The sequence below is a fragment of the Triturus cristatus genome, chromosome 5_2 (assembly GCF_964204655.1).
Source record: "Triturus cristatus chromosome 5_2, aTriCri1.1, whole genome shotgun sequence".
Lineage (NCBI taxonomy): Eukaryota > Metazoa > Chordata > Amphibia > Caudata > Salamandridae > Triturus > Triturus cristatus.
The window spans coordinates 841607799-841621522 of record NC_140588.1 but is presented as its reverse complement, the minus strand read 5'-3'; the positions used below and the strand labels follow the sequence as shown (position 1 = coordinate 841621522).

Sequence of the window (13724 nt, the reverse complement as noted above, 5' to 3'; positions counted from 1 at the left end):
CGGCCTTGGTCTAGGCTCTAGACACATCATCTTTTCCCGTAAGTTTCTCAACACGGCCAGATTAAATGAACCATGTTCCGGAAATGCTAAAACACCATCTTCTTTAGTGTACTTAGCCCAATTGTCTAACCAGATACAGGTATGATACCCATATTTCGCAACCATGAAGGATGCAGGAGTTCTTGTCGGAGGTAGCAATTCACCTTCTCTAGTCATTATGTCCTTATCCTTGTCGAACCACTTTTTAATTTTACCGAACAAGGATTTCTTCTTCTTTTCCTCCGTTTGGTAATACATTTTCGCCTTTACTACAACCCTCTAGTCCTTTCCGCAAGTGTACGATCTTTTGTCCAATAACAGCGCGACTCACACTAACGCACCAATCCCGGAGCGTCTACGTCACCCTGTTCTCCTTCCAATCCCGGAGCGGCTCACACCAACGCACCAATCACAGCGCGAGCACTGTTCTAACCCACTGTCCAATCACAGCGCGGTCTTTCTGACGTCAGTAGTCGCTGCAGTCGCTTCTACTCCTGTCTCCTGTCACTCGTCTACCCCTCCTTTACAAAGCCTTCTCAGTAGACTCTGTTTCAGATTCTACAAAATCTATTAGTTACAACATATAAACATCTCCATTGTCTGTTTCGCTAACCACAGAATAGTAAAGACCTTTCCCACAAGAATCCCGATTTTCTCTAGAACAGCGCTTACCTCTGCTCTAGCACGGAATTATTACTTTCGTTGACACAGTAGCACATCCCTCTACTCTGCCCTTCTAACATGCATCCATTAACTGTTTCCTCCCGGAATGCTCCTAAGAGTTTCACAATTAACTAAATGTCCATACATTCACACACTTTCATACCAGAAAATGTAGCACATCTACACAGAATCCTGCCTTTCCCGAGAACAGCAAACAATCTGTCCTACTACAGAATTATAACACACGTTAACCAAGCAGCACTTACCTCTGCCCAGTCCTTCAAACAAGCTCAGAGAATATCTATTACTTCTCCAGCAGTAAGCTTTAACGGCGAACCTTACGGATCCCTGGGACTTAAGACCAGAGTTTCACAGATAACCTTTGCCACCATACACACTCCTCTTATACAGAAAATATATCTCTAGTAGTAACACACGGCAATGTCACTGATTCCGAACCCAGACAATGCGACGCGCAACTTCAATTGTCACACGTTTTTCCCTGCATACATACAGGGCCAACAATCCCGTCTTTCCCGAGAGCAGCACTCACTTCCCTCTGCCCTACTACGGAACCGTCACCAGCTCCCTACGTTCCAGAAGCCGTACACACTACATATAACTCAATACGACGACTTCAACATATAATGTTAGAACATATATCAACATAAATCAATAAATCAATAAATCCAAAAGCCTATGTACAAGCAATCTATTAGATCAAGACAATAATCAAAACCATCATACTGCTACCAGGAAACTGCTGCAGATCGGAGCTTATAAATTCTCCCTACTTCCATGGACAGAGTAATTCCACAGTCACACGCACATACACTCATCATACGCTAGGGCCCATCACACCAACATTCATTCTATTTCTCTATCCACACTAAATATACGAGAGAACTCCTAAATCAATCTGCCTCTAAACTGAGGTCAATGCAACCTAATTGATTTGTCTTGAGTCATGATTTAAACAATAAACACACATTTGAGATCTCAATAAATTGACAAAGAAATAACCACCCGACACTGGAATTCAAACAAAGGTTATTTTATCTAAATTAATTCAAATGAAATTCATTCAATAGCAAAATCATTATTCTCATAGTTACCTATTCTAACTAAATGTCGTAATTAGGTCAGGACAGGTCTCTCAGTAAAGTCTCCCGTGTCGCCGTCCTCTCAATCAGCATCGATCCTCTCGAGCATAAGTTCGGGAAGAAGTGGCCTTAGACCCTCTCTAGTCTAACAATATTTATACTAAAACTTACACATTAAAAGTTACAAACAAGCTCTAAACGTCCGTTGAGCAGAGCGAGCAGGAAAGGATGTTGGCTCGCAACATTTAGAAAAAATCTCTGCTCTCGAATATCACAAAAATAAAAACACGGAAGAAGGAAGCACAAACTAAATCTGCAACATTCATGGATGCTCTTCTCCGGAGTTGTAGTGAAGCCACCGCAAGTTTATCAAAATGTTCATTGTGGCAACTGTTCTCTTCAAAGGATAGCTGGCGATGAGCCCAGAGCTGCTGTCCTCACGGAAACTTTTAACACAGACAGAGGCCGAGGTCAGGTTTTCAACCATATTCAGCGAGGCCTCTCTTCGTATTTCATCTACCCAAATGCAGGCTGTAAATATCGGCCATTTTCCAATAGGCCAGAAAGGGCAATCTTAATTAAAAGAAACACAAAACAACGTTACTACATCGTAATGATTTTACAGTGTTAATTCCCACTAATACCCTTATGTGTATGTAATTATCTAGCCATTTGCGACATAAAGAAGCATTAAAGCATATTATTTAGAGCGCAAACACATAACAAATAGCACTTTAGCCACACATATTTTATTAATTAGCTCACCAACTTAGTTCACGTATTAATTAAGCCATACAATTGCATTCCCACGTGTAATTCTTTCATTAGTAAGGTTGATTAGTCAGAAAACTCGACAAAATTAATATCTAGTAATTATTCTTTAGTAATTTTAATTATGACATACAAAAATATAAGCTGATGTTCGGGTTTGAACAGAAAACCCTGCTCCAGCAATGTAACCAATGCTCATGTAAAGCATTCCAATACCTGACAAGTCTGCACTATATAAAACTGCAAATACACAAAAAATAAGTGTTTTGCACACTTCTGTCATTGGGCTACATGTGGGCTACATCTGGGTGATATTTGTGCTACATTTAGGCTCTTTTGTGTCTGGTGGCCATCTTGGGAGATTTATTTGTTATGAAGTTTCCTAATTTCCTCATTTACTGCAGTCTCCTCAGTAGGAAATGCTTTCAGTTTTTTACTTTGATTCCATCAAGAAAGTATTCAGATATGTCACATATTTGCCATAAATTCTGAATGTTAGCACTCTAGTTGCTAATTAGATCACTGTAGTAAAGCTACTGCTCACCACGGAAGTATGCTGCTGGTATTAAAAGTGCATGTTTCAGTCTGCATATCAGAATTTTTTAATGAAATAGAAGATGATTTGAGAAGTCACTCAAAATGTGCCCTAATTTTTCTTTCTTCAGCACTAATCATAATTTCTATGGCAAAATGAACCCCCTCATTGTGTTCCTTTTTAAATTAAATGTTTTAAGTGTTACCAGTTTATTTAAATCAAAATGGCTTCAGGTGTGCCATACTTTTGTCATAAGTAAGACAGTAAGCGCTCTACTTGTTCTTAAGAACACTCTGAGACATTCTGTCATTAGGCTATACTTGGGCTACATCTGGGTGATATTTGGGCTACATTTGGGCTCTTTTGTCTCTGGTGGCCATCTTGGGAGATTTATTTGTTATGAAGTTTCCTAATTTCCTCATTTACTGCAGTCTCCTCAGTGGGAATACTTTCAGTTTTTTATTTTGGTTCCATCAAGAAGGCATTCAGATGTGTCACACATTTGCCATAAATTCTGAATGTTAGCACTCTAGTTGCTCATTAGATCACTGTAGTAAAACTACTGCTCACCAGGGAAGTCTGCTGCTGGTATTCAAAGTGCATGTTTCAGTCTGCATGTCAGAATTTTTTTATGACATAAAAGAGGATTTGAGAAGTCAAAATGTGCCCTAATTTTTCTTTCTGCAGCACTAATCATAATTTCTATGGCAAAATGAATCCCCTCATTGTGTTCCTTTGTAAATTAAATGTTTTAAGTGTTACCCCTTTATCCCATTCAAGATGGCTTCAGGTGTGCCATACTTTTGTCATAAGTAAGACTGTTAGCGCTCTAGTTGTTCGTTAGAACACTCTGGGACATTCTGTCATTGGGCTATACTTGGGATACATCTGGGTGATATTTGGGCTACATTTGGGCTCTTTTGTCTCTGTTGGGAGCACTGGAGTCTAAGTTATCAGGGCTAATGAAACCTCTTATATCAAAAGTAGACCAATTAGCTAATAAAGTTAATAAACTAGAGACCCTCCTAAGAAAAACCAATGAGGGGATGGGGGAAATATCAAACCTAATAATATCCAAATTTGAACACATAGATGCTGCAGGGAAATCACTTGGGGGTACTACAAATACAGGCCTACAAATTCCATCTGACCATATTCATCAAGCCTGCTCTGGACATGGTGAGACTCCTAATACTGCCCCAACATTAGAAACAGCACAACCAGTAGGCAATACTATCACTGAGACTCTTAATCCAGAAACTGGCCCAGTTGAATTAATTGTTGAAGCCTCCCCCATGATCCTAGTACTCGCAAACACACCAACGTTGAAAACAGGGCAGACCGAGTCCTCGGACTCCCTACGAAATAAGGCTTTGCAGTGGCTTACCAATAATATGCACATATCCCCTTGGGGTAAGGTAAAACTATCTGATGATCTGCTCACAGCAAGAAGGGTTAAGTGGATAGGCACTAAGGCAAAGAAATTTCAAGGGGATTGTGTGGTTTTGAGTTTTAAGGGTCCTGAAGCTCTACCTGATGTCCTACGGAACATCTTCCCTCCACAACTTAGAACAGCAGAAATAATACCACTGACACTGGATTTCTTCTATAGTAGAAGAGGACTAATAGCTAAACCTAGCACATTAAGAACAAAGTGGACAGTTGTGGGAAATAGAAGGGCCAGGACTGACCCATCAAGCGAGTGGGGGTTGAGGTTGGATAATCACTACTCCGTGCTATCTGACCTAAACGAGTGTGATTGACTCGCATGTGTTCTTCCTGTCGCCCCTGAACTCCAGCTGCACCAGGGACATGATAGGTCACTGATTTTTATTGAGCCTGTACTAGATGAATTGACCCCGGCCTCTAAGACATCTCCCACTCCCTCCCAAGAGGATCTAAGTGGAGTCTGGATGGGACAAAAAAGAACACTAGAGGCAATTGAGAATCCACCAATATTGAATAGTGACCTAGTGCCAGGTATAGAACCTGAAGATCGTATATACACTTCTGCCATTGACCAGATCCAGCATCAACTGGACATATTGCCATTATCTATTATTTCTTGGAATATAGCTGGCATTGCAAACAAGCTAAATATCCCAGATTGGGTCGATTTTATCGACCTGTACGATATAATAATGTTGCAAGAAACTTGGGCGCTTACCCCAATTTTCCGACAAGGATATCTGAACTTTTATGTCCCAGCCATAAGAAACCGAGTGGGTCGACACTCTGGGGGCCTGTTAATTTGGGTACGACAAACATTGAATTGCTCAGTTAAACGAAGGTCCATACCCTCTAATGATATCCTAGCTCTTGACATTAGCTGGCAAAATGGTCAACAACTAGCCCTGTTCAATCTTTACTCCAGGGGAGTTGGCAGGGGTAAACCATCAGAGACCCTAACGACCCTTGAGCATTATATTGAAATGCTACCAGTGCTTCCCCATGTAATAATAGGCGGGGATTTTAACACCACCTTCGAACCTTTGGGCGAAGAGGATAGGACACTGGCCGAAGATGAGGATACCAAGTGGAGAATTCCCCAACTGGATATCCCAGTTATTAGAAAATGGAGCACAGTAGCAATCCAACTGAAGAGTCTTTGTCTATCAAGAGGCCTTAGAGCAGTAAATGGACGGGCATCCTCTGACTTAATGGGGAAAAACACATTCGACAATGGTCGAGCAGCCAGCAGAATAGATTATATAATACTGGATGTAAGGGCTTGGGATAAATTGGTGGATATGGAAGTGAAAGACAAAATAGAAAGTGATCACAATCCACTGTGCCTGACACTCCATCCCTACCATGAAATGTCCGATCTCCCAAGAGGGAACCAAATGGTGACGCAAGATCTTGTAAGCTCAAACAATCTTCGCCACCTGAAGTGGAGTATGCTCTTGGAAGATGTTGACAACTTAGAGACTCTAAAGGAATTAGTGGCGACTGAGGTATCTAAGATAAAGTGCCATTATGGGAGGACTGATTTTACAGACTACATGATGGCTGCTCACGAGAAACTATTTTCAAAAATCCAAAGTTTCTTTGTTAAAACAGCAGCCCCAAATAAAAAGAAAAAAGTCCAAGAGAGTAAAGGATGGTATGACAGGAGTTGCAGGATATCACGAGACAACCTTAGCGTGGAACTGAGAACAGGAAATGCAGCAGCAGTAAGGTTGGCAAGAAACCAGTATAGACAGGCCCAAAAATTGGCAAAGAAGCGTTGGGATGAGGTTTATTGGCGCGAACTCAAGGAGGCGTGTGCCTCTAAGGATTCTAAGCGCTTTTGGTCCACAGTAAAATGGGATAAGGGTGGCACAGCACCCCATCCTATGAACCATGTTCCGAAAAGCAATTGGGTGGAATACTTCCAACCACAGTATGCCTGTAATCCCATATTTTCCATTGGTTGTCCGCCTCCACAAGTCTTTTACAAATCCCCAATATTTGATGAAAAGGATGTGAGTATTGTACTGGATTGTGTGGCCGGGGGCAAAGCTCCAGGCATGGACGGAATCCCGGCTGATATATTTTTATCGGATCGTAATTCCTGGTGTACATACCTTGCATTGCTGGCTAATGCGGTGGCAATGGGAGGGAAAGTGCCTGCCTCTTGGAAGGGAGCCGAAATCATTCCCATATTTAAAAAAGGTGATAGAACCCTGGCCAAAAATTATAGACCCATTAGTTTGATTGATACAGCACAAAAACTAATGGGCCGATTAGTCCAAAATAAACTGCAGCAATGGATCAACGAAAGCAATATTTTGTCATCTTACCAAGCTGGATTTCGTCCTCTAACTAGCAGCGTTGATCAAGTCCTCCACTTCTTAACCATCTACTGGAGAAATGTTACCCTAAAGAAGGGGACATTGTATGCAGTTTTTGTGGACCTAAAAGCCGCTTTCGACTTGGTCCCCAGAGAGAAACTTTGGCAGACCTTGGCGGACGTGGGCTTAAGCCAGGAATTGCTCACACTCCTTGTTCGTCTCCACGAAAATAATTTTGCAAGAATAAGGTGGGGCAAGCAAGGAGAAGTAACTGATCCCTTTCCGGTAGAACGTGGGGTGAGGCAAGGGTGTGTCCTAGCACCGACTCTCTTCTCAATTTATATAAACGGCATTGTTGAGCATCTAGAGAAGATTGCTAGTGACGCCCCAGTAATCGCAGGCTCTCGTGTACCTATCCTCATGTTCGCAGATGACACGCTCCTACTTTCCCGCACTCCCAGTGGGCTCCAAAAAGTGGTTGATGCATTTGGTATATTTTGCGACGAGAGGGGCCTTGAACTGAACACCTCCAAAACAAAATTCATGTGCCTCAACCAGCAGTCCACCTTTAAAGGTGTAATAAAATATAAAGGTACACCCCTAGAAAGGGTGGACTCTTTCTCTTACCTAGGCATCACTCTCCAAGGAAAAATGAGTTGGAAGCCACACATAACCACAACTTTGCTGAAGTTTAGGCAGCTAGCAGGCGCAATTACCCTAAAACATCGCTCCTCACTGACAAAGCCAGTAAATTGTGTGTTGGAAACATATTCTATGAAAGTACTAGGGGCTTGTTTATATGGTTCTGAACTATGGGGGTTTTCTAATTTGAGAGAACTGGGCCGAGCAGAAAACAGGTTTTTACGAGGTATTGTGATGGTCCCCCAAAGCACACCCATAATCCCACTAAAATTGGATATGGGAAGAAAAGGAATAGAGGACATAGCGAGGCTACGCCCTCTTCTATATTGGAGACGGATTATGGTGACCCCAGAATTGAGCCATTATGCTGCGGCACTGACGGACGTTATTAAATTCGACCGTTTCCATACTATCCCATGGTTAAGGGAGCTCCGGGGACTCCTTATAAAAATGAATTTGAATCATCTATGGGATACCAAAGACGTAACCTGCTTTCCTACGAAGGCAAAGCTGAAAGACCTATATTGGGAAATGGTATATTTTACAATGTTTAGTGACGTCACAAGTACAAGCCTAACATCTCGCTTCTTGGACATAAAAATGTACCCTTCTTGCGAAATTTTTTGGGATATCATTGAAAAACCCTTTGATAGAAAACTTTATTTTCAATTTCGCATAGGTACACTCCCGGTGAATGCGTTTAAGAAGCGCTGGTCCCCAGTATGGGATGAACATTGCCACCACTGTAAAGAACAAATTGAGCACATTTCCCATCTTTTGTTCTGTTGCCCATTGTATTCGTCCCCCAGACGCAAATGGTTAAAACCTGTGTGCTCTAGTTTGGGAACCCGTAGCCAATCCGCAGCCCTAAGGATACTTGAAACAGATTGTTCCATATTGTTTGTGGTTGGGGTAGCAAAATTTTTGGCCTGGTCATGGTCAATTCGTACTCGTTCACTTATGGCAATCGTATCGTAATGAAATTATGTATATTCTCAATCTTGCACTCTCCCATATGAATTATTGTATTTTATTTATAGAAAAATCTATATTTTAAGAAATTTGACAAATTGAAGTACTTGTATTTTTATTATCTATTAACTCGACATTCCATGTTTAATATGTATTTTTATATATAGTATTTATTGTATTAGGGATAGGGGAATGCTTTTATGACAAATGTCGAATAAAGCTTTAAAACTGACAACTGTCTCTGTTGGCCATTTTGGGAGACTTATTTGTTATGATGTTTCCTAATTTCCTCATTTACTACAGTCTCCTCAGTAGGAAATACTTTCAGTTTTTTACTTTGATTCCATCAAGAAGGCATTCAGATGTGTCACAAATTTGCCATAAATTCAGAATGTTAGCCCTCTAGTTGCTTATTAGATCACTGTAGTAAAGCTACTGCTCACCAGGGAAGTCTGCTGCTGGTATTGAAAGTGCATGTTTCAGTCTGCATGTCAGAATTTTTTAATGAAATAGAAGAGGATTTGAGAAGTCACTCAAAATGTGCCCTAATTTTTCTTTCTGCAGCACTAATCATACTTTCTATGGCAAAATGAACCCCCTCATTTTGTTCCTTTTTAAATTAAATGTTTTAAGAATTACCACTTTATTCCAACCAAGATGGCTTCAGGTGTGCCATACGTTTGTTATAAGTAGGACTATTAGCGCTCTAGTTGTTCTTTAGAACACTCTGGGAAGCTGCAGTAGAACACAAAGGAATCAACTGACAGTCTCTGCCCTTGTTGGATGTACATGTTTTACTGAGAATGTCAGACTTCATTCTCACGTGACTGAGAAAGATAATGTGAATTTACAGAAAATATGCTCTCAGTAGGCTTATAGATCACCTTCCAAACCTCTGTGGGAAAAGCATGAGAACATAGTTTTCTCTCAAACATGATTCATGATATCACAGCACAAGGCTTTTTCACATGGTAAAATCACATTAGAACACACCACAATTCCTAAAATGAGTATGGTACCATCAACAAATGATTTATAATGTAACTAAAGTCTTAAAACCTTCTATTAACTGCAATGCTTTTTAATGAGGTGCTATAATGTATATTGGTCCCAAGATGGCTGCCAACACTTCTTGGATGAAGTGCTGACAGCCAATCAGATCTCACGATGAGATGTGTGGTTAGGCTCCGCCCAGATATATATGATTTTACTTTTGATTTTCTCAGGAACTACTGAACGGATTTACACCATTTAAGCAAAAAGGCACACTCCTGACTTTAGCACTACCTCTTTGCCAAATTTCAAGTAATTCTGTTCAGCCGTTTGGGCTGTACCTTCGACTAAAGGTCCTATGGGAAAATGCATGGGGAAAACGCATTTTGGGACCCCCCTTTTTTCTCAGCCCCCGCTTGACGAATCACCCCGAGACTTTCAGGGTAGGAGCTGAGCGGAGCACCCCATTAGTTTTGAAAATTTCACGAAGATAAGTCAACCGGCGCCAAAGTTATTCAAAATAGAATTTTCAGATTTCCTATGGGAACTCGGTCCTAACTATAACTATCTACTGGCGACCGCTACTTACTAAGTTTATGCCTTCACCACGCATGCATTTGCGTTGTAATGGCATGCGTGGTAAAGTCATATGCGAGGTAAAAGTTTGCGGGGAGATGGTATTGCGGAGTAATTGCACCCGCGTTGTAAAAAATGTGGGGTGATGGTATGCGGGGTAATTGATTGCGGGATCACGTCATATATTCTGGAAAATCTGACTTTCAGGTAAGGTCACATTTCACCAGATCATGCACACATAGGTTGAACAGCAGACGTCATATCTGTTCTTTAGTGTGATTTATACACCTCCATGAGTGAGTCTAAAAAATAGCAATATGGCTGGCTTTGCAAACAAGAATTGTTGTTTTGAAATGCTGCAACAAGCACATGCCAAAGAAAACTTTGATTGATGCTGAAAAGCCTACTTTTAATCTTAATAAAGAAGTTCAAAATGATTGAACTTCTTCATGTCAAATTTTTGGGTATGGTATGCCTTTGCAGTGAAAAGATTCAAAGGGCTATTTCACGTTGAATGCTGTGGTGCTATTTCTCCATAGAAAAGCTTTACATAAGGTTATATCTTGTTCATGTGTTGACTTAGAGCCTTATTGCAAGGTTGCTGGTTATACTGTCGGCCTGCCAACAGCGTGCCTACAGGAGGACCACTAAGCCTGTTCTGCACCCCCCCCCACCGGATTCTGAATGTAATCAGGGGTGGGCAGGCGTTACTCCTGCAATCTCATGGCATTGGCTGTGCAAGGCTCATAGGAGAGCCTTAACAGCAGACTACTGCCATAACAGCTCCGGCAGCACATTTCTACATGATGTGGCCTGTATGCCACACCGTGCAGGAAATGGGGGTGCAGTTCCAGACACCCAGGACCAGATCCTACCTGGGACCCTGTTAAGGCCCCCTTTCCTGCATGTTCGCCACCCTTTTCATGGCAGGCCCACCACCATGAAAAGCACAATGGATATGTAGGAAATAATATGCTCAGCTGTGCCAGAATCTGCATTCTGTCCACCAATTGTTCTTTTTGCATTTGCCACCCCGTGCTCTCCATGCCACTGGAGTCAAGCTATCATGACTCATGAGTGCTGAGAGCCTGAAACCGGTCCTAGGATGCTTGTTTCAAGTCCAGGGAGGACTTGGCCTGGCAGTTCAGGATGGACTGCCTTATTTGGGGCAGGGACAAGACTGATTTGCATACTGCTGGGTCCAAACTGGAATGGCATGGAGAACAAAAAAAAACAATGGATTTAAGTCCAGGTCTCTGTACTCAGGTGAATGTATGACATCGTTCTGCATTCTGTCCATCAATGGTTCTTTTTGGAATCTGCACCACCAGCATACTGAGGCCTGTTGCAGACCGCCCGGGCAGCGGTATCCTTGATCCCAGTGGAGCAAGCAGTCTTTTGGTTGTCTGACCAGCGTACTCAAAATACTGCAGGCGAACCTGCAGTGGTGGTGACGGTCAGACCACCACCACGAGTACAGCAGTCCTGAAGACCGCCGTACGTGTAATAAGGCCCTTATTATAGAGATAGAGAAATCACTTTAATGCTTTTGTATTATATATCAAAAAAAAAAAATGTATTTAAGGAAAAAGATGCTGGAACATATGTTGTGTATATTATGTTGATATTGGTTTCGCACCTCTGACGGATAAAAGGTCACACCACAAACTGGCCCTGAGAGGCTGCCTCCCCTATAGCCAATCAATTTTCCAAGGTGTGAAATGGCTACCATTGGACAAAATGGACCTTTGTGAATTAATGGCTTGTTGGCAGATTTCTGGTAAAAAGACCCACAGGTATTTTATAAAATGGGGTGAGGGAAGTGAACGAGTACTCTCGATTAAAATTGGATGAGGTAAGTGAACGAGTACTCTCGATGAGCACCACGATATGCTGGCTGGAACTTTTAGAGTAACGTATTGATAGAAAATTTAACTCTGGAATGGTGTTTGTCAGGAGGTGTAGTAGGCATATTTCTAACCTCAATTGGTTTTCCAAGAGTCGTTTTCTAATTATAGATGGGCAGTCACTGAGTAGGAACAGCTCCACAAAGTGACACAGGGATCTTGCTAATATTGAAGGACCCCAGTATAGTGTTATGTTGATTTGACTTCGCTGAAAAAGCATGTTGTGTTTTGCAAATTCACCAGTTATGCTCAGACTTTCTTATATAAAATAAAATATTTTTACTTAAAATATACTGGATTAAAAACTCTGGCCCTAAAATGATCTTTATGGACAGGGTAACCCTTCATAACCATGATGAATATCCGTCCCGCCTAAATATAAACCTAACAGGACATAAGGGGATTTATATTTCAGCAGATGGGATATCCGTCACCTTAATGACGAAGTTCCCTGTCTGCCAGATCTAAATCAGGCCCTCTGTGTGCTAATGCATACATTGTGCTACCCTGTGATTATAATGTAGACTGTGTCAATATTATTCTTTGTAAAGCCGCTTTTTCAGCTAACAAATTATTTTGCAATTCTTTTCAATCAGATGGCGTTAAAGGAGATCTTCTCATAGGAATGAATAACAATGCCACAGTTCACCAGTACATTTCAGCCAGCAAATACTTCAAGGAAATCATTGCAACAACTTACTCCCAACGTTGCCTTCAAAAACTCGTGAAATGGCTGAAAAATTATCCTGGAGCTTATGATTACACACATATTTTCAAATCTGCTTGTAAACTTGAAGGCGACAGGTATTGTATGAATAAAGTAATTTTTTAGCTATCGCAAGTTGCAATATAATAGTATGTTGTGCTACTTGAAGATTCCATCCCTTGTTTAGAGGATATAAATGAGCTATCTTTCTTTACTTCACAAAAATTGTTGACTATATTTTATCCCTGTATTAAAATTGGAGCAGATTTACATGAACTGACGGATCTCTTTATAAAAGTGTCGCAAGAGGCCTGTAAATCTGCCCCTCTGTCTTTTATTTGAATATGATTTCGTTTCTTACCATATTTTTACCGCTCATAATTCATCATTCATGTTACATAAACCTAGATCTGTAAAGGTTTGAATAGCCTGTACAATTTAAATATAGAATCAATGTGCACTTTTAACTAGTATGATTGGTTGCACTATACACCAATAATGAAAATGATAGAATGTTCATAGCATTTTTAAAATGTCACTGAATGTCTTTAAGTAGGACAGCCCAGAAGGCCATTTACTCGTATTCACTTCTTTTGTAGCAGTATTTGTGCATTTTTTTTAGATTAGATACAGTACTGTGTGTATGTTATTAAAATATTAATTTACAAGCATAGTTTTGGAAAATTGGTTGTGATCTATTTAACCTCCTGCTTTTTGCTTTTGGACTACCTGCTTTTTGGACCTCTGCAATAAGTAAAAATTACTCGCTGTAAGGTCTTTTAAAATGGATTGTGGGTGATAGCTGCCAGTGCTTGTTTTTGTAAAGCAAGGTCTGCTGCTGTGCAGCTGAGGAAAGATATTCTGGGTTGATTGCATATGACATATGTGAAGTGATCAAGTAGGACTGCCTAATGCACAGAGGACCCTTCTTGAATTAGCAGGGACCATGGCACTCCTCATTATGTGTGTACAGCATTTATAGTCTTCACCTGTAGTGCTTTAATCAAAAGTGTGTATCCTATACTGTATGGTACCTTATGG

General features: G+C 41.0%; 1 protein-coding gene across 1 annotated transcript in view; it reads left to right on the top strand.

The window, feature by feature from the left end:
* The window catches only part of LOC146829331 (indolethylamine N-methyltransferase-like), a 211083-nt gene that overhangs the window by 96327 nt on the left and 101032 nt on the right, over nt 1-13724 (top strand). The window contains exon 2 of the mRNA XM_085607985.1: nt 12574-12781. Within this exon, the coding sequence (XP_085464111.1) occupies nt 12574-12781 (208 nt within the window). The remainder of the gene's footprint in view (nt 1-12573; nt 12782-13724) is intronic.